The sequence below is a fragment of the Leucoraja erinacea genome, chromosome 19 (genome assembly GCF_028641065.1).
Source record: "Leucoraja erinacea ecotype New England chromosome 19, Leri_hhj_1, whole genome shotgun sequence".
Taxonomy (NCBI): domain Eukaryota; kingdom Metazoa; phylum Chordata; class Chondrichthyes; order Rajiformes; family Rajidae; genus Leucoraja; species Leucoraja erinaceus.
In genome coordinates, this window is record NC_073395.1 from 16801852 (window position 1) to 16824075 (window position 22224).

Here is a 22224-nt window from a genome sequence, read left to right on the forward strand (position 1 = left end):
CAATATGATCATGGCTGATCATCCAACTCGGTATCCTGTACCTGCCTTCTCTCCATACCCACTGATCCATTTAGCCACAAGGGCCGTATCTAACTCCTTCTTAAATATAGCCAATGAACTGGCCTCAACTACCTTCTGTGGCAGAGAATTCCACAGATTCACCACTCTCTGTGTAAAAAATGGTTTTCTCATCTCAGTCCTAAAAGACTTCCCCCTTATCCTTAAACTATGTTATAGGAAAGATATTGTCAAGCTTGAAAGGGTTCAGAGAAGGTTTACGAGGATGTTGCCAGGATTAGAGGGTCTGAGCTATAGGGAGAGGTTGGGTAAGTTGGGTCTCTATTCCTTGGAGCACAGGAGGATGAGGGGTGATCTTATAGAGGTGTATAAAATCATGAGAGGTGTATAAAATCATGAGAGGAATAAATTGGGTAGATGCACAGAATCTCTTGCCCAGAGTAAGGGAATCGAGGGTTCATGGTGAAAAGGAAAAGATTTAATAGGAATCTGAGGGGTAATTTTTTCACACAAAGGGTGGGTGGTGGGTGTATGGAACAAACTGCCAGATGGGGTAGTGGAATCTAGGACGAACCCAACGTTTAAGAAACAGATAGACAGGTACATGGATAGGACAAGTTTGGAGGGATATGGACCAAGCGCAGGCAGGTGGGACTAGTGTAGCTGGGACATGTTGGCTGGTGTGGGAAAGTTGGGCCGAAGGGCCTGTTTCCACACTGTATGACTATAACTGATCTCTTTCCCCTTTTATTAACCTAATTTAGCACATTTAACTCTTGTCATAATTCCCGAGAATCCTATATATATTTTTGTCAGCAGAAGTTCTTGAGCATGTTGAACAAACATTTCTGAAGTGTTTCAGTCAATGACCTCTTAGTACTAAAGAATTATTGGTGTAGAAATGCTCTTTGGGCTCATTAGCTTAGAGGGAACAGTTATAGTTAACTTTAAGAAAGAACTGCAGATGCTGGAAAAATCGAAGGTAGACAAAAATGCTGGAGAAACTCAGCGGGTGAGGCAGCATTTGTGGAGCGAAGGAATAGGTGATGTTTCGGGTTGAGACCCTTCAGAGTGATGTGGGGGTGGGGAGAAGAAGAAGAAAAGAAGAGGCAGAGACAGTGAGCTGTCGGAGAGCTGGGAAGGGGAGGGAGAAAGCAAGGACTACCTGAAATTGGAGAAGTCAGTGTTCATACCGCTGGGTTGTAAACTACCCTAGCGAAATTGTGAGGTGCTACTCCTCCAATTTGTGGTGGGACTCAATCTGGCCATGGAGGAGGCCCAAGACAAGAAAGGTCTGATTCGGAATGGGAAGGGGAATTGAAGTGCTGAGCCACCGGGATCTCAGGTTGGTTAATGCGAACTGAGCGGAAGTGTTTGTTACATAAAAACTCATTAGTCAGGCAGGGTCTCACACCAACAAAGCTCTGCTGACTGTACCTGATCAACTCCTGCCTTTCCAAGTGTAGATTAATTCTGTCCCTCAGAATTCTGGCCTATAATTACCCTGGTTATTCCTGCATCCTTTCTTGAACAAAATTACCATGTTTGATATACTGTAGTTACCAGTGGCCTGTGAAGATTTAAAAATCTGTCAGGGGTACAGCAATCTCCTTCCCTGCTTCACATAGCAGTATGGGAAACATCTCGTCAGGCTACAGGGATTTATCCTCTCCTCTATGCCCACCACCAAGGCACTTGCTTTTTAATTATAAGATGCTCTGGATCCCCCTCCTTGAAATCTGCCACTCAATGTATGTTTTACTGGAGACAAATTGATTTAAGATTTCATATAAGGTAGACAAAAATGCTGGAGAAACTCAGCGGGTGAGGCAGCATCTATGGAGCAAAGGAAATAGGCAACGTTTCGGGTCGAAACCCTTCAGACTGATTTCAAGATATAAGATTCTAAGATTTCATATGTCGTTTGGCTACAGGCCCAGATCGTTCCTTTGGCCCCGAACAAGTTTCACTCTTTCTTTGATTACTCACTGACTTATAATACAATAATAGTGCGTTGGGATATTTCTTTTTTTTAAATTTTATTTTATTAGAAGTAAGTACGATTATATGGCACCAAAGTGCCTAATATATATTTTCATGATACATTTTATGTACAGCTTCTTATTTGTTTTGTTATATTAAAAATTAGAATAAGAAATGAGATAGTAAAGGATAGAAAAGCGTGAGATATAGTGTGTGAAGAAAAAGAAGACGAATGAGTGAAGAAAGTTGAGAAATAGAAAAGAGAATAAGATATAAGAATTTTTTTTTTAAAAAGGGTAAGGAGATCATTGTTTATAATCTTGACCAACCCTCGTCCAGTCCTGAAACAGTTAGTTTTTATAATTGTGTTGCACCATATGATTCCATATATATTTTGGTATATATACCGGTATAGACTGAAATAGGTATAGTAATTGTGGTAGGAAGATCATTTTTATTGCATTTATTCTACCTAATAATGATAAAGGAAGTGTTTTCCAAAATTTAATCAGCGTATTAAATTTATTTAATAAATATAAAATTAGCGTTGAATAATGCTTTATATTTTCTAGTAATCTGAATACCCAAGTATTTAAATTTTTCTGTTGCGATTTTAAAGGGGAACTTCAATAAATGTGTAGGTTCTTGAGGTTTTAATGTCATGATTTCACTTTTATTCCAGTTTATTCTATATCCAGAAAAAGACCCGAATTCCTCTATTAAATTTAATAAATTTGGTATGCTCGTTTGTAACTTTGTAATACAGGTGCACAACCTTTTATCCGAAAGCCTTGGGACCAGACACTTTTCGTAATTCAGAATTTTTCGGCTTTCGGAATGGAAGATTTTTAGCGTAGATTTTAACGGCTGGCTCAGTGGTAGAGTGCTCGGCTCATATCCGCAAGGTCGCGAGTTTGCGCCTCGATCCCGGCAGTTGCTCGATCGCGAGTTTGAGTCTTCAATGTAGTTTTTTCTTGCAGAATAGGAGAGAATAGGGAGGGTTAGGCTGGGATCATTCTCTGCGAGATGGTCTTCGTGCGGGAGACAAGTGTAGGAGAGGTGTACTGACTGTGTGGGCAGAACTTTGGAAGTGATTGCCCACCATTCTCAAAAGCCGCTGTGTCTCCGTCCCTCCAACTCCAGAGGAATCCGCTGCCCGATGGGCCGCAACGGCGACAAGTGGCAGTTCGCCCACAGCCCGAGCTGCGCCCCCTCATCCGCAACCCGAGTTGGAGCGGGGCTGGGCTAGAGTTGCTGCTGGCTGTGAGTCTCTGGGATCTCCATGCTTGCAGTGGGCCTGGGGGTCGGTGTCCCGATGAGGGGGCGCAGCTCGGGCTGTGGGCGAACTGCCACTTGTCGCTGTAGCGGCGCATCGGGGAGCGGCTTCTGGTGGTCCTGACGTCTCTCAGCTCCTGTCCAGGGGGATGGCCGGAGACGTCAGGACCAACAGGAACCCGCTCCCCGATGCGCCGCTACAGCGACAAGTGGCACTTCGCCCACAGCCCGAGCTGCGCCCCCTCATCCGCAACCCGGGTTCCTCTGGAGTTGGAGCGGGGCTGGGCTAGAGTTGCTGCTGGCTGTGAGTCTCTGGGATCTCCGTGCTTGCAGTCGGTGTCCCGTTGGTCCTGACGTCTCCGGTCACCCCCCTGGAATGGAGCTGAGACTGGGAACTGTACCGCCCTTGCCCCCTCCCTCTGCAACTGCAAACAACTCCACAGTTCCCAGTCTCAGCTCCTGTACAGGGGGGTGGCCGGAGACGTCACAGCCCGAGCTGCGCCCCCTCATCCGCAACCTCAAGACCAAGACGCACCTTGCACACCATCAGCTTCGGTCCCTACGGGGAGCGTGTTCCTCTGGAATTGGAACGGGGCTGGGCTGCTGCTGGCTGTGGGTCTCTGGGATCTCCGTGCTTGCAGTGGGCCTGGGGGCCGGTGTCCCGTTGGTCCTGACGTCTCCGGTGATTGGCACTAGCTCCGACGTGAAGACAGTGCAAAACCCCCGCGCCGGTGCAATGGGCGGGGAGCTGGAGAGGGGAGGGAAGGGGTCACACACATGGCCTGGAAGCAGAGGGGTGTAGGTGGGGTGAAACTTAAGGGAGCGACAATTTGCTGCTGCCTGCCCGCTGAGTTAAAAAGTTCTCATGCAAGACTCACGATACACTGTGTATCGTGAGTCTACCGTGGGAACGTTTTAACTCAGCGGGCAGGCAGCAGCAGATTGTCAATTATTAACCCTCCCGCGCAATATACCCTCACCTTCTCTTTTATGAATGGGGATTTAGTTCCCCTTTCTTCGAGGACCGACCGGAGGTTCCGCTGTCACCTCTGCGGGCTGCCCTCGGTGAACGTTTTCAAGGACCTTTCTTCAAGGACTGAAAAAATGTCGCTATTCGGAGGTTTTCGTTATTTGGAACTTCGGATAAAAGGTTGTGCACCTGTATATAAAAGTATATCGTCTGCATATAATGAGATTTTATTCTTTGAGTCCCTAGTATTATAGCCCTGAATATTCGGATGAATTCTTATACTTTCAACCAGAGGTTCTATCATCAGGGCAAATAGCAGGGGTGATAACGCACATCCCTGCCTATTACCCCTTGATAATTGAAATTTTTGAGATAACATGTTGTTAATTAAAATTCTTGCCATCGGTTTATCATACAATAATTTTACCCATGTTATAGAATTCTCTCCAATATTACATTTTTGCAATACTTTATATAAGTATTGCCACTCTACCTGATCAAATGCTTTCTCTGCATCCAAAGAAATTGATATATCTTCTTCCTCTACTTTATGCGAGTACATTATATTAAACAGGCGTCTCAAATTATGAAATGAGTATCTTTTGGGTATAAACCCCGTTTGATCAGGGTTTATCTTAAACGTGATACAGGTGCACAACCTTTTATCCGAAAGCCTTGGGACCAGACACTTGTCGGATTTCGGACATTTTCGGATTTCAGAATGGAAGATTTTTAGCGTAGATTAGGTAGGTAGCGCGGGCGGCTTGAAAAGTCTGGAGCTGCTGCCTCCTCCCGGGTGACCGGGAGACTCATTGCATAAATGTTAGTCAGTTAGTTTGGAGGGATTTTATGTGGTGGTGGTGGAGTCGGGGTGAAGGGGGAAACTTTAATTCTTAGTCCCCTACCTGGTCGGCGACTCCCAACCTCGCGGAGCTGGGGGCTCCGTCCAGCCGCGGGCGGCGCCGGTTGGAGCTCCGACCCCGGCAACTCTACCCCTGGCTGCGCGGCTCCAAATCCAGCGACGCTCCGCGATGTTGTGTGTCGGCGGCCACAGCGCTCCGGAGCTTGCCGCACGGCGACCCGGTAAGGCATTGCCTGCTCCCCGCTGGTTTCCCAGCGCTGCGACGCTGCCGACTCCCGACATTTGCGGAGCTGGGGCGTCCGGCCGCGGGCCGCGCTGGATTTGGAGCGCCTCGCAGCCAGGGGTAGAGTTGCCGGGGTCGGAGCTACAACTGGCGCCGCCCGCAGCCCCAACGGCCACAGCGCTGCGGAGCTTACTGCACGGCGACCCGGTAAGGCATTGACCGCTCCCCGCCTCTCCGACCAGGTAGGGGACTAAGAATTAAAGTTTACCCCTTCACCCCCCTTCACATAAAAGCCCTCCAAACTAACTGACTAACATTTAAGCAATGATTTACAGATGTTTAAGCGTCTCCCGGTCTCCAGGGAGGAGGCAGCCACTACAGTAGTACAGACCTGGGTTGACCGTGGGTCGTTTTGGGTCAAGTTTGGCGCCAAACGCGAGCTTTGGTGCGCAGACGACATCTGGAAAAAATGGCCGGTTTTCGGAGCTTTTCGGTTTCTGGAACACCGGATAAAAGGTTGTGCACCTGTAATTATGTGCCCTCTTTATCACCATTCTCTTATTCACTATTTTTGCAGTTTGGTATATGTCATTATAGATCTTTCCATTTTATTTTATAATCAAAATCTATTTTGCCTTCCCAGTTCTGCTTTTCTCCTTTCTGAATCTATGTTGTTTTCCTACTTTTTGCCAGTTTAAAACTTTGCCTACACTGAGTATGTTGGTTGCGCGGCCTAGCTGAACAGTCCTGTTCCCTATGCAAATCCCACCGTTCACAGAACTATATCCAATTCAGTGGGAATCTAAAACAAGCTCCTCCATCGTCCCTCCAGCCATGCATTTGTTTACCCTATTTTTATTTTTGTATATTCATGAATGTATGGTACTGCGAGTAACCTGCTTGTTACAGCGTTTGAGACCCTGTTTAATTATTCTCATACCTGTTTTTTTCAAAACTATATTGTTAGTTGTGATGTAGACCACTTCCTATAGCGGTTTGTCCTCTGCAGAATTTTCTGTCGCTGCCCATTGATTTGAGTGTGATACTGACATGAAACTGCAGATGCTGGAATCTTGAGCAAAAATCAAACTGGTAGAGGAACTCAGCAAGGCAGCAGGAGCTGTGGAAGGAGAAGGAGAGACAGTGTTCTTGGTCAGAACCCCAGTTATCTATTCTTCCACAGATGCTGCCCAGTCTTATGACCATCATATGGGAGTTGCTTTTTATCTTGGAGACAAAAGTTTTAATTGCACTACCTTCTGCCTGAGATAGGAGTCTTTTATTACACTATTATATTCCGTGCAGCAATTTGTGACTTAAACATGTCTTTAAATTCAAGAAGGATCTCGACCCGAAACATCACCTATCCACGTTCTCCAGAAATGTTGCCTGACCTTCGGAGTTACACCAGCTCTTTGTTTCCTTCTGTCTTTTAATTCCTTTCTCATCATCCCCCATATCCCTTCTAATTCCCATTATTTTACTTGTTTTGCTCGAGTGGGATAGCCCTGGGTTTTCTGAAATACCTGCCTGTTTTAGCATCAGCCTGGCAGTTGCCCACTCTTACTCTGCACTCTTGAACAGCTGCCACGTGCAATAAATGAAATACTTGGTATTGTGGGTGAACTGTAATACCATCAGCTGTTGCTTTGGTTCCTCCAGCTGATGGCGTTGACTGCAGCTGCGATTGTCCGAGACATGGAGTTCTCACATAGCATCGGACGTGCATTCCTTAGGTCTAGGTACCATGCCCTGCATCCTTGAGCTTAGATTAGCACACAAAGCAGATATCAGAATAATTTGTAAACTAAGTTTAAATCAGCACGGTGACACAGCAGTAGAGTTGCTGCACCAAAGACCTGGGTTCAATCCTGACTATGAGTGCTTGTCTGTACAGAGTTTGCATGTTCCCCCTGTGACCTGCTTGGGTTTTTTTTTCCGGTATCTCCGGTTTCCACCCACACTTCAAAGACGCACAGATTTGTAGGTTATTTTGGTTGGTATAATTGTAAACTGTCCGTAGTATGTATAGGATAGTGTTAATGTTCTAGGATTGTTTTGTGTGACCGTTTTCCGCGCAGTATTACTAAAATAAGCTTAACAGTTCCAATTCATGGGCATGAATGCTATCATGCATTTTTCCTGAGACTCCCATATTATTACCAACAGAAATATTTAAAGCTTATTTTCTATTACTACGTTTACTGAAGCCAGATGACCTGTGCATTATGGCAGTGGTGGGATGAGGGCTGTTGTGTTCGTAGGAAATGGACTGTATTGTGATTTTTCATAATGTTAAGCTACAACTGCACAAACATGAAGAAATGTAAGCTTTAAAAAGTGTTGATTTCACTCAGACTGGCAGATACATGGAATGAGCTGCCAGAGGAGGAAGTTGAGACAGGTACAACAACAACAACAACATTTAAAAGACACTTGGACAGATACCTGGAGAGGTGTAGAGGGATATGGGCCAAATGAGGGGAAATAGGACTAGCCTAGGTGGGGCATCTTGGCCTTTTTGCCATGCTGTTTGACTGTTCCTTGAGAGGGACCCATGTCAAATTTTTGGGTAGTAATGAATTCTGTAATGGAGAATTTCCGTAACCTATATGACCACCATGTGGCAGTTGCCTCTATCTAGCTGCCAAGCATTTCAATTTAAAAAAAAAAAGGACAGTATTGGATTGGGCAGCATCGCTGGAGAACATGGATGGGTGACATTTCAGGTCGGGGCCTTCAGACTGAATTTTAATTGCACTCGCTTCTGTTTGAGATAGCAGTGTATTATTGTCACGAATATTTAATGAAGAAATGTGTGACAAACTTGTCTTCAATTCCTTTTATGTTATTTCCAGTATCTCATAAGGTCATGTGATAGGAGCAGAATTAGGCCATTTGGCCCATCAAGTCTGCTCCGCCATTCAATCATGGCTGCTCCATTCTCCTACCTTCTTCCCATAACTCCCGGCACCTGTACTAATCAAGAATTTATCATCTATACTTTAAGAATATCCATTGACTTAGCCTCCACATCCTTCTGTGGCAAAGAGTTCCACAGATTCACCACCCTCTGACTAAAGAAATTCCTCATCTCAAAGGAACATCCTTTAATTCTGAGGCTGACCTCTTGTCCTAGACTCGCCCACTAGTGGAAGCATTCTATCCGCATCCACTCTATCCAAGCCTTCTACTATTCAATAAGTTCCAAAGAGGCCTCCTCCCCTCATCCTTCTAAACTCAAGCAAGTACATCATATGTCATTTTAAAGCTGTATTTATTATGTAGCGCAATAGACCTCATTATTCCTTTAATGTTTCATCCTGCGTCCTGCCCTCTCAATTTCTTGCAGAATTATAATAGGGGATAATACAGGGGCTAGAAATCTCAAATTAAAGTAGAACATACCACAAACATTTATAGACTAGGCAACATCTGTTTCCCGCTTTATGGGTGCTTCTCGAAGTGAAGGGTATTTCAGCATTTTTACAATTTTAAGTAAACGGTACCTACTCTCAAGGATTGGTCGCTGCACTGTTGAGATACAAACTTCTGCTGGTTCCTCCCCATCTGGTCTTCATACCCATTGAATCTGAAGACCCCTTTTGACCTCTCCCCACCCCACAAAAAAAACATTTTTACCAGCTGTAATTTGCTTTACATTCATGCTGTAATTACTAGTTGGTAGTCGGTGGCATTGGGAATAATCCAGAGAATACTATTTTCAAAGCCTTGCTCCTCATTCCTAATGCCTGAAACCATCTGCCGGTTTTTCGCTTTGTTATAATTCTAACATAGGTAATGACTTCTAGAAATTTGTTACCCACTAGAGTTATAGTGTGGAAACAGGCCCGTCAGCCCAACTGGCACATGACAACCAACATGCCCCATCTACTCTAGTCTCTCCTGCATTTGCCCCATATCCCTCCAAACCTATCCTATCCATATATCTGTCCAAATGTTTTTGAAACATTGCGATAATACATGCCTCAACTACTTCCTCTGGCAGGTCATTCCATATACCTACCACCTTGTGTGTGTAAAAAAAATCTGCCTCTGCCTCTTTCTCAATTCTCATTTGGGGAATTGAGAAATGGTTCTCAATTCCCCAACTCTGGGTAAAATACTGTATTTACCTTAACTATTCCTTTCATGATCTTATATACCATGCCTGCTTAACCTCTCCCTATAGCTCAAGCCCTCGAGTCCTGGCATCATCCTCATAAATTATTTTGCACCCAACCTAAAGAGGAGCTGACGGGGGTACTTTGTACCTTGTGTATGCAAACAAAGAATTTCACTCTGCCTTGTCACATATAACAATAACGTATTCCATTCGACCCCTACCATTCACTGTGTAGGTCCTGCCCGGGTTATATTTCCCAGAATGCAATTCCTTGCACTTTGTATTAAACTTCATCAACCATTCCTTAGCCCACCTGCTCAACCGATCAAGATACTGCTGCAATTTTTGACAACCATCTTCACCATCTACCGTACCACCCAATTTAGTGTCATGTACAAACTTACTAATTAGGCCATGTACATTCTCATCCCAATCATTGATATAGATGACAAACTGAAATGAGTGCAGCACCCTGAGACACACCACAAGTCACTGGCCTCCAGTACAAAAAAAAAAATCATCTTCTACCATCGTCCTCTGCTTCCTTCCATGAAGCCAATTTTCTTTCCATTCAGCTATCTCTCCATGGATCCCATGTGATCTAACCTTCAAATGCCTAGCTGAAATCCATATATACAACTCTGCCCTTGTTGGTCACATCTTGATCAGATTTGTAAGACACGATTTCCCACAAACAAAACAGTGCTGACCATCCCATTCCATCCCATGTCCATCTAAATGCATGCATATCTTATCCCTCAGAATACTAACTTTTTAACCACAAATGCAACTCACTGGCCTGTGATTCCCAGACTTCTCCTTGCAGCACTTCTTAAATAGAGGCACAACATTTGCCACCCTCCAGTCTTCTGGCACCTGGCCTGTATTTAATGATGGCTCATCTCAGTCAGGGCTCCTGCAATTTCCTCTCTAACTTCCCAGAGTACTCTGATATATCTGATCAGGCCCAGGAGATTTCTGATCCCAACTGCCTATACCTGCCTCGTGCCTCCTCATTATTCTTGACCAGAGCCTCAATTTCTCTCCTCATCCAAGCTGTAATTTACAATACCAAACTCTTATTTCTCATGATTTTTAAAATCTAAATAAAAATGTTGAACTAGTTGAGGTGCAATTTGTTTGTTGTGATTTACATTGTTTATAGTGTGCCTTCACATTAAACGAATTGTAACTCTTTTGCAAGCAAAATATTGGATCTGGAGAGCTTTTGTAATAATTTTGAGATAGGAATATTAGGCCAGGTCACTGAGAATTCCTCCACCATAGAAATTTAAGCAACAAATCGTATTGCCCTTTGATTGTACACCTGTGTTCACAAAGTGATGAGTTTTTAAAAATTAATTATGCTGTAATTACTCTGAGCGTAGCCGTGCCTCCCATTTCCCCAATCTTTTTCCCACTTCTTCCCACAATTTGTAACTTTCAGCTCTTTAAGAACCAAAACTCCACATTCTTCCAACTTTTGGTTCTAGTCCATTCTCTTTCCTCTGCCCTATTAATGTTGATGCCATCAGCAGACTGGGCCAGTTTTTCTCACATGTTCTCACCAAACTGTTCTGCCTTCCTATGATGTTGAGTGGAGCAGGGATGCAGGATTAAAAAATAGCCTGCTCATGTTATTTTTATATGTAGAAATATGGAACTGCAGATGCTGTTTTTTTTTTGTTTTGTTTATTTTATTAGAAGTTAATACAGTACAAAACAGCACAGTGGAACCTAATTTTAGGTGCCAACTATGTCATACCGTAATCCATTCTATGTACAACCTCTAGTTTTATGTTTTGAGAAGGAAGTAAGCAAGACAAGAAAAAGAAAACAATAGAAAAGGGAAAAAGAGGAAAAATAGATGGTAGAGAATAGAAAAACGTGAAGTGTGTATATTTAAAAAAAAAAAAAAAAAAGTGGAAAGTAGAAATAGGAGAGAAGGCCCCTTAAAAGAGAAATTTTCAAATCTTTATTCGGAGATGTAGATCTATCCACGGCATGAACTGAAATCAGCAATCTTTACGGTACCGCTACATCACATGATTCCAAAAAGTCGATGAAAGGAGAAATTGTTAAAATGTGGATTAGGAATATGATGGACATAGCACGCCTTGATGAAATGAGACTCCGACTAATAGATAAATATGACCAATTCTTAAGGAGGTCCATCATATTCCTAATCCACATTTTAACAGTTGGTGTGGTTGTATTTTTCCAAAATTTAAGTATCAATTTCTTTCCAATTATTAACCCATAATTTAAAAAAAAATGTTTTGGTCTTTATTTAAATTGATATCTTCTACTATTATTCCAAATATAATCCATTCTGTTTTAGGTTCTATTCTGGACTTGAAAAGCTTTGTAAATATATCAAATATATCGCTCCAAAATTTATTCGACTTTGTACATCCTACAAATGAATGTCTTATATTAGCATTTTGAAACAAACATTTATCGCATCTGGGAGAGATGCTGTTTAACACACAAAAGGACATAAAGTGCTGCAGTAACTCAGTGGTTCAGGTATGGATAGTCTGAAGAAGGGCCTCGACCCAAGATTATGTCAATCCTGTTCTCCAGAGATCTGCCTGACCAGCTAGTTACTCCATTCTGTGTCCCTTTTTGTCTATTTTCTATGTCTACCTCCTTGGAGACGATCATAGTGGTTGGTATTAAGGAATGTTATTGGGTCTGTGATCTGGTTCCACTTTGTTTAGCTTGATATTGTTTTAATCAATGCTGTAATGAAGTGCTTTGAGATGTTTAACTACATATATATATATATAACTCCTTTTCTGTTTAACGATGCTTTTAATCACTTTTAATTTTAATTAAATTAAATTATTATTAATTTCTAACACTGCACTGTAAATTTTATTCTTGTATTTTAGACTTGTCTTATTCTATTTTAGCATGTTTTTATTTTCAATTATTTTTAGTGGCTGTTTTTAATTGCTTTTGATTGCTTTGAATGCTTTGTGTAAAGCACTTTGAATTGCTGAAATGTGCTTTATAAATAAACTTGCTTGCTTGCTAAAGATGCTAGAAAACTTGTAAAAATTGAGAAAGATTATCTGGTACACCTTGTGTTAGGCCATATTTATTTGATATTGGATCACATGATTTTTAAAATATATTAACAACAAATCACTGAGGTTGGGAAAGAGCCCTGAGGGACATGGATTTTAGAGCATTTGCAGTACTACAAAGCTCTATATAACCATCAAAATGTGTTTGTACAGTCAATGTTATATAGAAAATCCAATGCATACACAAGTAGCTCTCAACTGAGCAATGTGAAACATAACACTTTAAGCTGTTAATGTTGATGATTAATTAAATATCTGGGACTGCAGAGCAAACTCTTTTTGAGCATTTTTGTGTCTGATGGCGATTCCATGTCAAAAAGAAGCATCCCCGATATTGCCCCATTCATTCAGTAATGCACTAAAGTGTTGGTAACAAGATTATCTCTACTGCAATGAGACCTGATCCTCAGCTGCCTAACTCAGAAAGAAGTGTGCCATTAATCTGCAACTGATAGCTTAATATGGAATTCTGTGGTAATAACTAGATTGAATTTATAGAATTATGTTTAAGGAAATAACTTGAAATGTCAAATTTACTGCTATTGTAAGATTGTATTCAAGAATAGCTGAGAATCTAATAATTAAAAAATAAAAAACATATTTTCCCATTGAAGAGATGTTGGGGAATTTGCTCATTATGGAAGCTTTCAGTTTATTTTTGTTTTTCAGGACTGGCAACCGCCTTTCGCTTGTGAAGTGAAAAACTTTCACTTCACACCACGAATTCAACGACTCAATGAGCTGGAGGTGAGAGGGGATTTGATTTCTGGGAATCCTGAATCGATTGCTATTATACCATGTCTCTTTCACTTAAACATGAATTTTGCCATACAGTTCCCATCCTGTGCATTCTATTGCAATTCAGCTCTGCTTTTCAAGGTCTATTTCAAAAAGCAGAGATGGGTGGTATGGGCGAGTGGCAAGGCGGAAGGAGAGTTGAATGAAAGAGAGAACGGGTAACATCAGCATATGTAGGAATATTGAATGGTCAGTAGTTTAGTGGCAGTAGCAGTGAGTGCTAGTTCTCTTGGAGAAGATTAGTTTGCAGAGTGCTTGGGAACATGATAGAAGAGAACCAGTGTTTGGGACCAGGACTATGGGGAAACATTAGAAGTTTGACACAGTTGCTAAAAGGGGCAAAGAACAATGGAGCACAGATACAAGATATTTAGCCCAGATGTTTTTTGCTGCCTATAGTACTCTCATAATGCTCCGACGTCTTTGTATCCAAAAATCTCATTATGTTCTCTTGTGCTCATCTTCCCTTCACTTACCTCCCCACAGAAATAGAACTTTGGTAGTCAACTTAGTCTTGTGGCAACAGTTCCACGTTCTTTTTTTTTTTTTTGTATTTAATTTTTTATTATTGGAGATAGGTACATGATCTATTACATCTATTACATCATTATTACATCATTTTTAAATTGATAATATTGTCAGTTATTATTACATTGTCTCCAATACTTTTTGCATTTTTCTTCATTTTTTTTTATAACTAGATAGGGCTAAAGGGATAGATGAAATAGAGAGAGGGAAGAAGGAAAAAGAAAACTAAAATAAAAAATAAAAAAAGGAAAAGGAGTGAAAGAGGTAGTTGAAGAAGAATGGAAAAATTTGTTAAAGTTTAAAAACATCATTCGAGATATGTTCGTACATTTCGAAGTATAGCATTTCATCCAATCTTTAGTCCGGGTGCTAGTCAGGTTCCTGTGCTGAACTATTCTGACCCTTTAAATAATCAATAAAAGGAGACCATGTTCCAACGAATAATTCCTGTTTATCCAACAGGGAAAATCTGATTCTTTCCATGTTTAAGGTCTCCGTCATTTCTAACCACTAGTTGAAGAATCATTATGACAGGATTGGAGTTTATTTGGCCAATCTAGATCTAGATCTCTGCAGACCAATTCAGTGAATTCAATGTCTCCACTCTGTCCCCATGTCCTGACAAATTTACTTAGCTTGAGTATATAACAATTACCTTTCATTAATCACCTTAGTCGGGTCCATTTGCTGTGTATAATTAATTATTTTTTGCAACACTGTATGTCCCTTGCCCAGTACAGTGAAATGCTGCCAACTGTATCATCAACATTTTAATTCAGTTTTCAGGCTGTTCTCTCCCCCCCCCCCCCCCCCCCCTTTCCGGCACCTCTTACTGCCTTTTAGAAGATGACAGAGAACCATCTTCTTGAACTGCGCGACCTTCTGCTAATGGATGCAGCTTTGCTTAGTCAACTTTATCTCAGCCTGCCATAATCTCTGCACCTCTTTATCAAAGAGCATTCTCTCGTACAACTCGGCTTCTTCAACCTAAAGCTCCTCTTGTACTGTCTCGAGGGCTTTTTCATAGTCACATCGGGAAGCCTGGTCCCCAAATAAAACCCATTCCCCAATGCGATATTCCACCACTCGCCCATAGCCCCTAACTGTGCAGGCGTGGCTCATTTCCCCTCATCCCTGAGCACAAGACCCTTATCGGTCTAAACCCCCTCCTTTTCATGTATGTGAGGGGAGGGAGGGAAGTTGGGTGTGTGGCGGGGGTGGGGTTGGAGGGGAGGTGGGGTGGGGTTGGTGGGGAGGAGTGGGGTGGGTGGTGAGGAGGTGTAGGAGGAGGGGGAGATGATGATGTGGGGGGGAGTTGTGGCGGGGAGGAGGGATGTGTGAGGGCGGGCGGTGTTGTGGGCGTTTGGGGGCAGGGGGTTTTGTGGGAGTGGGGTATCAGGGGAAGGGTCCAGAGAAAACCGTGTGGGCGGGGGGAGTTGTGGGGCAAGGGGGTGTGTGTGACTGGGTGGGGAGTTGTGGGGGGGGCGGGAGTTGTGGGGGGAGCTGGAGGTGTGTGGGGGGGGAGTAATTAGCTCGGAGAAAAGACGGGGAAGAGGCATAGGTGGGGGGGGGGAGGAGCCAGCAAGGGGGACTGGAGGGGGTTTTGGCTGGAATTGGCATTGCGATGGGGACTCTCAGCGGTCGCTGGCCGTTCTCCTCCGCTGGGATCAGAGTCTCTGCTTTCCGTTTGGCGACATCTCCGACTGTGTTGGGCTGGGTCTCAGACGCTGGGCTGCTTGTGGCTGGGCTGCTTCGGGTCCCTCCGAAAATTGTAGAGCCTTTAAAAACATTGTTGTGTGCTGCTATGCTGGGAAAAAAACCCCATTTCTTGAGCAAAAACAATCCTGGAGGAACTCAGTGGGTCAGGCAACATCTATGGAAGGAATAGACAGATTGCGCTTTGGTCGGGATTCTGCAGACCCTTCTAGAATCATCTGCGGTCTCATTGTGTCTCCATTTACTTTTTCACATTCTTTGGATGGAAGCCAGTTTTGGTGGTTCTGTATAACTTCTCTGCTTTTATATTTATAGCTTGATTTATGCAACCTGAGATCTCATGCATTATGCTAACCACTGAGTTGATATACTTGTTAATTTCCATTTACTTGAATCTGCAGGTCCATGAAACGCAGCTTATTGTCCATCCTTTTAGGAATCTTTGTCGATCCTTTCATCATTACGTAAACTGTGTTTGCTACCATTCTTTCATCAACCTTTGATAAATGTGGTCTGCCTTTTACAAATCTTTGCATGCTCTCCTTAATTAGATCATTACTCTCATTTAAAACGTTCCCTGACTATTTGTTTGGGATCTTCATCCATTACTGTTTGCCAGCAGATGTTAGAAATATACTTGTACCCTTTCTTGAACAAGGACATCTTATTTGCTCTTCTTCCCCTGGAACCACAGAATACCGGAAGTTGGTGGCAAACCCTCCTGCTATCTCTGCTTGCGCTTTCCTATTATCCTGGGAGGCAACCTGCAAAGCAGCAAATTCGAGGCTTTCCAGTATATCTTACCATCATTTACATATCATCTGTTAGCTAAGCCTCTTTCCCACCACCTCCATCCATATCTTTCCAATAATGCAGTGTTCCTCACTCAGTAATTTTATTTGCTATCCCTCATTTTCTTCCATTTCTTTTATGAACATGGTATATCTGTGAAACTGAAGCACCGAACCCTTGCCATTTTTGAGTTGCATTTCTATCATTGCCACTACCACAAATGACCATATGGCTATTTGTACATTTAGCTCGATATACTTTGTGTGTTTTGTACATGTTTTCTAAGGTCTTTGTATTCTTTCTTTAGTTTGCTGCTATTAAATATGTGCACCTGCTATGGTATTATCTAGAATCCTTACTCTTTTGTGTACCTTCAGGGGAGTTTCCTAGGATTTATTATCTTATCTTTTTATTTCCCGTTGTTTTGTTTACTTCTCACTGTTAAGTATTTTTGTAATCGTACAAGCTTGTATAAGGTACCAGTGTTCTTTTCCTTTATTGGAGAATAGCCTATTCCCCCGCACAATTAAAGCATGGAATAATCTCCTACTATAGTTACCCAACCAGATGCAACTAAATTTAAAGTAGCTCTTTCTTCCCAATAACCCTTTCTGGCTTAAGTCCTCACTCCACCACCTCCAGTTTAAATTCCATTTGGAATATTTTGGAAGACCAAGAAACCAAGAACCAAGAGCCTGTTCAACTAGTTCTGCCATATGGATTGTCTCAATTCTTTCTCATCCTTGTGAATGATTACATTTGCTCTAGTGTTCCATTCAAATTTAAAGTTGTTCTTAAAATGGAAATTGAAAGGTTTCAGAATACTTTTCAAAAATATCCTTGCGTGACTTTTGGTTTGATTTTAATGTTTATTCTGTTTAATTATGTTCCGCTTGATTTTGTTACATCTGGACATTAAAACATATTTTTGTCGTTCACTTTTCTCCCTCTGAGCAGTTATTCAAAGCTGGTTGGGCTATGAATCCATTCTATTTTCTATATAATGTAAGATAATTTAGCAGGATTATTTGTTCCCATTTCAATTGTGATTACGTTTTTCACTCCATTCTAATATCACACTCAATTCAAAAATTACCTTGTCTAACACAAGGCAACTATAAGTCTGAAACGTTAATCCAATTGCTGATCTCTAATTTAAAAAAAATAATACTAATTTGACTGAAGTCTCATACTCTCCACACAACCTCAGTGTCAAAATCTGTATCAAAATTGTTAATTCAGTCAAATTACTTTGCACCTTGTTTTCTGTTCCAAATTACTAGTTAAGCACTGTGCCTGGAAGATGGTGTTTTTCGTACTTGCTGCAGAGCAGTTGAGGTATTTTCCTCCTATTTTAACTGAACAGATCAAATCACTAACATGCTATCTGATCCGAGAAGGAATCTTTGTTGCCTGATAATGATTGATTTTATAATTCTCCTTTAAAATCTCTTCAACCATAATCCAGCTGGGCTATTCATTTATGGAATATGGATGTTGGAAGTCCAGCATGTTCAGCCATCTGTCATTGCCATTGAGAAGATGGTAATGAGACACTCTGTTGCTCTGTGGCAGGCCTTAAAGTGATGGTACATCTTGTTAGGTAGGCAGGTCCACGGTGATCAAGGAGTTATAGTTCCAAGTTAACATGGTGTGTGCGACTTGGAGGGGAAATTCTGGATGGTAGTGTTTATGTGTTGTTGCACTTGTCTTACTTGGTCATGATTTTAGGAGATGTCAGTGAAGTCTAAGTGAGTAATTTTGTAGAACTGCATCATGCTATCCTTGTTCTGGCAAAAAATGTTTCAAGTAAGGAATGGGTTACTAATGAGCACATACATTTTCCTGGATGCTGTTAAGCTTCATTGCTTTTGGAACTGGAGAGATTTTTTCCTCGCACTCTTGTCCCTTGTAGAATGTATGTAAAAAAAAAAAAAGAAATTATCAGGGGATGAGGTGCATGCTGGAGGATATCCAACCTTTCATCTACTTTTGTGGGCATAGTATTTGTGCCTGGTCCAATTATGTTCCAATACTTTAACTCAAGGAAGTGCTTGACCCTTTGTTAGAGTATGCACCAGATTAATCTCACTTCCTACCTCTTAAAGAGCTCATCCAGATATTTCAATGTGGTGCGAGTTTCTCCTTTCATAACGTTTTAATGCAACTGCTACTCATTAATTTAAAGATTTTCTCTACTGTCGTCTGATCATTCATTTTGAATCTGTCCTTTATTAAATGACCTTTGTTTTCCATTGGAAATAACTTTTACGGTAAAGGATTCATTGTACGGTGAATGAAATTGTCGAGTTTTTTCTCCTATGAAGAATCTGCACCTACCTGGTGCCAATTTATCTATCAGGGTTTTGCCAGAGAATTAATGTTGCACTTAGTAATTGTAGATAACTTTCATCCTCTATGATATCATAGTATAATCTGCAAACTTACTAATCGTTCTTTGTACATTTTCATCCAGATTGTTTCCATAAAGGACAAACATCAATAGTTCTATTTGGTTCTACTTGATGTTCTTTGGCACCCAAAACGTCCTGCGTTTTGGCAACATTATCTAAAAATGGAGCATCAGTTTCCACATTAATGCGAATGTCACCAAGCTTTGCCTTGCCAGTGTTTCTTTTCACTATTCGAATGTCTCTGGAAGTTGTGAGATTTTCTTTGATACTCTGGACTGGATCAACAATCTTCCAATTAAATATTTAGAACCACAAACCATTGCTTTGAAATTCCATCTCAACTCTGCTCAGTGATGCTGACCTCGTATTTCCTGGTAGCTGTCTGAAACGGAACCAGACTACATAATCTTGGAGTGTCTTATCTGGCCCAAGTTAAATTTTAGAGTAGGTGTACATTTTATTTCTACGATTGTCGTGGCTTTTTCATAGCTGAAACCCTCAACCATACTTTAGATTCCCTTTTTACAACTTGCTTTTAGTTGGTCACTTTTGTTCCCTGTAAACTTGAAGTTATCTTAAACACATATGTCCTAGCCTGAAGGTAGACAGAAATATGCTGGAGAAACTCAGCGGGTGAGTCAGCATCTATGGAGAGAAGGAATTGGCGATGTTTCGGGTCGTGACCCTTCAAGCCTCAACCAACTTTATTTGCTCCCATCATTCCAGTGCTATTTGATCAACCCCTATTTCACCAGTAGACAATGTTAGATAATAACATTTTCACCTTTCTTACACAGCTAGAACATACAACAGTACGGTACAGGAACAGGACCTTCGGCCCACAATATCTGTGCCGAACATAATGGCAAGATAAACTCTTATCTGCCTGTCTTTCTCCACTTTCATCACACTGCATCCTTTTAATCTACACTATCTATATAACCTGATCTTTCTACTCTCTATTCTTGAGCATTGCCAAATTTATTGATTCGCAATCGACAGCCGTACCCTCAAACTGTCAATGCCCAAAACACTGGAGGTCCTTTTCTTAACCTTCATCTCGACCTGTCCTCTCCTTTAAGATGCTCCTCAAAGCATTCTGCTTTGACTTTCTAATCTTTTACTTCTTTTCTAATATGTGGCTTGGTGTCAACTTTTTGCATACCTTTCCTGTGATATGTCTTGGGTTATTTTTATAATGCTAAAAACATTAGAAGATAATAATTAGGGGGTAAAGGTGAAATTTCTGTAATGCTATCAAATAATTTAAGTTAAAATACATGAACACTTTTTAATGTGGCAAACATGCGTGTTAATGTATGAGCCCTTTTTATGAAAGGAACTTGGCATGTTTTGGATTTTGCAATCGGCCAATATGGATTCCTGAATACCATGGGGAACTTTCCATGGTCCTAAAGTCCACTGCTGAATTTTTTTTTAAACTTGTGATCCTGATGTTTACCAATTAAACTTCTAAGTTTAAAAATGAACCTGATCCTAGTTATGTAAAATTTAGTACTGATTAAAACAATGCATGTGGGAATATTGCAAATGAATGAATAATTAAGGCCTTAAATGTGCTTATTGATTTTTTGCTGAAAAAAGTGCATTAATGAAAGGGTTTGTTGTGATGGTCAGTTGATGGAAAGGAACAAGCTGGGGAGGGTGCAATTCTCTTAACAAAGTTTGGTTTCTAAATCGGGATAGGTTAAAGATCCTTGGCAGGCTCTTTTTCTCACAAATTAACATTAGGCCTGTGACTAGACTATTTTTCCAATCGTAGAAAGTGTCGCTGCATATTGGAGTTGTTGGGAAAAGTTTGTAACTGGAAAAGTGCTGTCACAATTATTCTTGTTATGGACCTTCTCACTGCAGCATCGACCCGTCAATCAATAGCTAATTACCATTATTAAGATTAGTCCTATGAAGAAATTATGTTAGAGGCAATATTATTTTCAGTTTCACAACTGAAGCACGCCATTAGACCGTGAAAATGTAACGTACTCAAAATGGAGTTTGAGCAGGACACCCCAAAGAAGTCAGCGTTGTTGAGCATTGGTAGTGGGAAATAAAGGTGATGAGCAATGTACAGTGAGGCCTGACATTTCCCTTCACTGAACCAAGGGATGGGTCAATTCTCTGTTTGTATGTCTCGCCACTGGCTTGTGACATAATTTTGGACAGGTTTCCTAACAGGGGGATAGACAGTAGCTAATTCCACTCCGAAGTTGAAGTTCTGCTTGAATCAGGATCTGATTTACAATAATTTTTTGCCATTTATACTGCCCTAAAATTGATTTTGGATTGGTCAACCCTAACCTAAGGCAAGGAGCAGATATGAGGCTAATAAATGCAAGTGGATTTGCATGCCGGTAATGTTATCTTGGGCCAGATCAAAATGGCCATCTACTTTAACCAGGAATTAGAATTATTTTAATCCGCTAATACAATTACGTGTACCCCTAAATTATAATTAAAAACCGTCACTGGATAATAAAACAAACAATTTTGAGTCCTGCAATAAACATGACTGATTTTTAAACCCAGAATGAATCCCAGTTAGGATGAAGGTTAAGACAATGAGAACATATAGTGGCTAATAAAAGCAAGTGGATTTGGACAAAGGTAATGCGCCAAATCAAAATGGCTGTCTCCAGTGAGATAGAATCTCCAGCAGTGAATATAGCAAGCATGAGGGATGATTAGCTCACTGGCCACAAATTGATAACCTAACCGTTATTTAATTGCGATTAAGACAAAATTATGATTAATTTTTAATGGCCAAATATATTGCTTCCCTCTATATTAAAGTTGTCAGTAGAAAATCAATATTAAAATACTGACCTTGACCTTTTGGTCTTAGTATGATATGATATTATCCATCGCCCAAAAGCTGAGTATTTGTATTACATTTTGCTTTGTGTTCTGAAAAATATTACTTTTTTTCCCCCCTTCAACTGAGCTTCATGTCAAAAGTAATAATAATAAAAAATATCCAACAAATAATCTTGTCTCAATCCTTAAACTTAATGTTTTCTTTCTGGGTTATTATGTCTGTAAATTATGGTTAATGCTCATAACATCAGGATAAACGTGTTTTCCGGAAAATGATGTAATATTGTACGCAATATGATATTCAGATATTCAGATATATTCCTTACTGAACTAGGTTGTGTTGTATGCTTTCAGGCACAGACCCGAGTGAAGTTGAACTTTCTAGATCACATTGCAAAATTCTGGGATCTGCAGGGATCCACGCTGAAAATCCCACATGTTGAGAGGAAAATGTTGGATTTGTACACACTCAGTAAGGTCAGGCATTCATCCCACTTCAAGGAAATAGCTCTATGTGTATTTATTTTCTGTCTGCACGGGTTAAATGATTAGAGCAAAATGAAAACACTAAATTTTATTGCTCTGTAGC

At 41.1% G+C, this 22224-nt stretch overlaps 1 protein-coding gene across 1 annotated transcript in view; it reads left to right on the forward strand.

Moving 5' to 3' along the window:
- kdm5a (lysine (K)-specific demethylase 5A) overlaps positions 1–22224 on the forward strand; it is a 112170-nt gene that overhangs the window by 7738 nt on the left and 82208 nt on the right. The window contains exons 3-4 of the mRNA XM_055650919.1: positions 13222–13299; positions 21990–22112. Coding sequence (XP_055506894.1) covers positions 13222–13299; positions 21990–22112 — 201 coding nt within the window. The remainder of the gene's footprint in view (positions 1–13221; positions 13300–21989; positions 22113–22224) is intronic.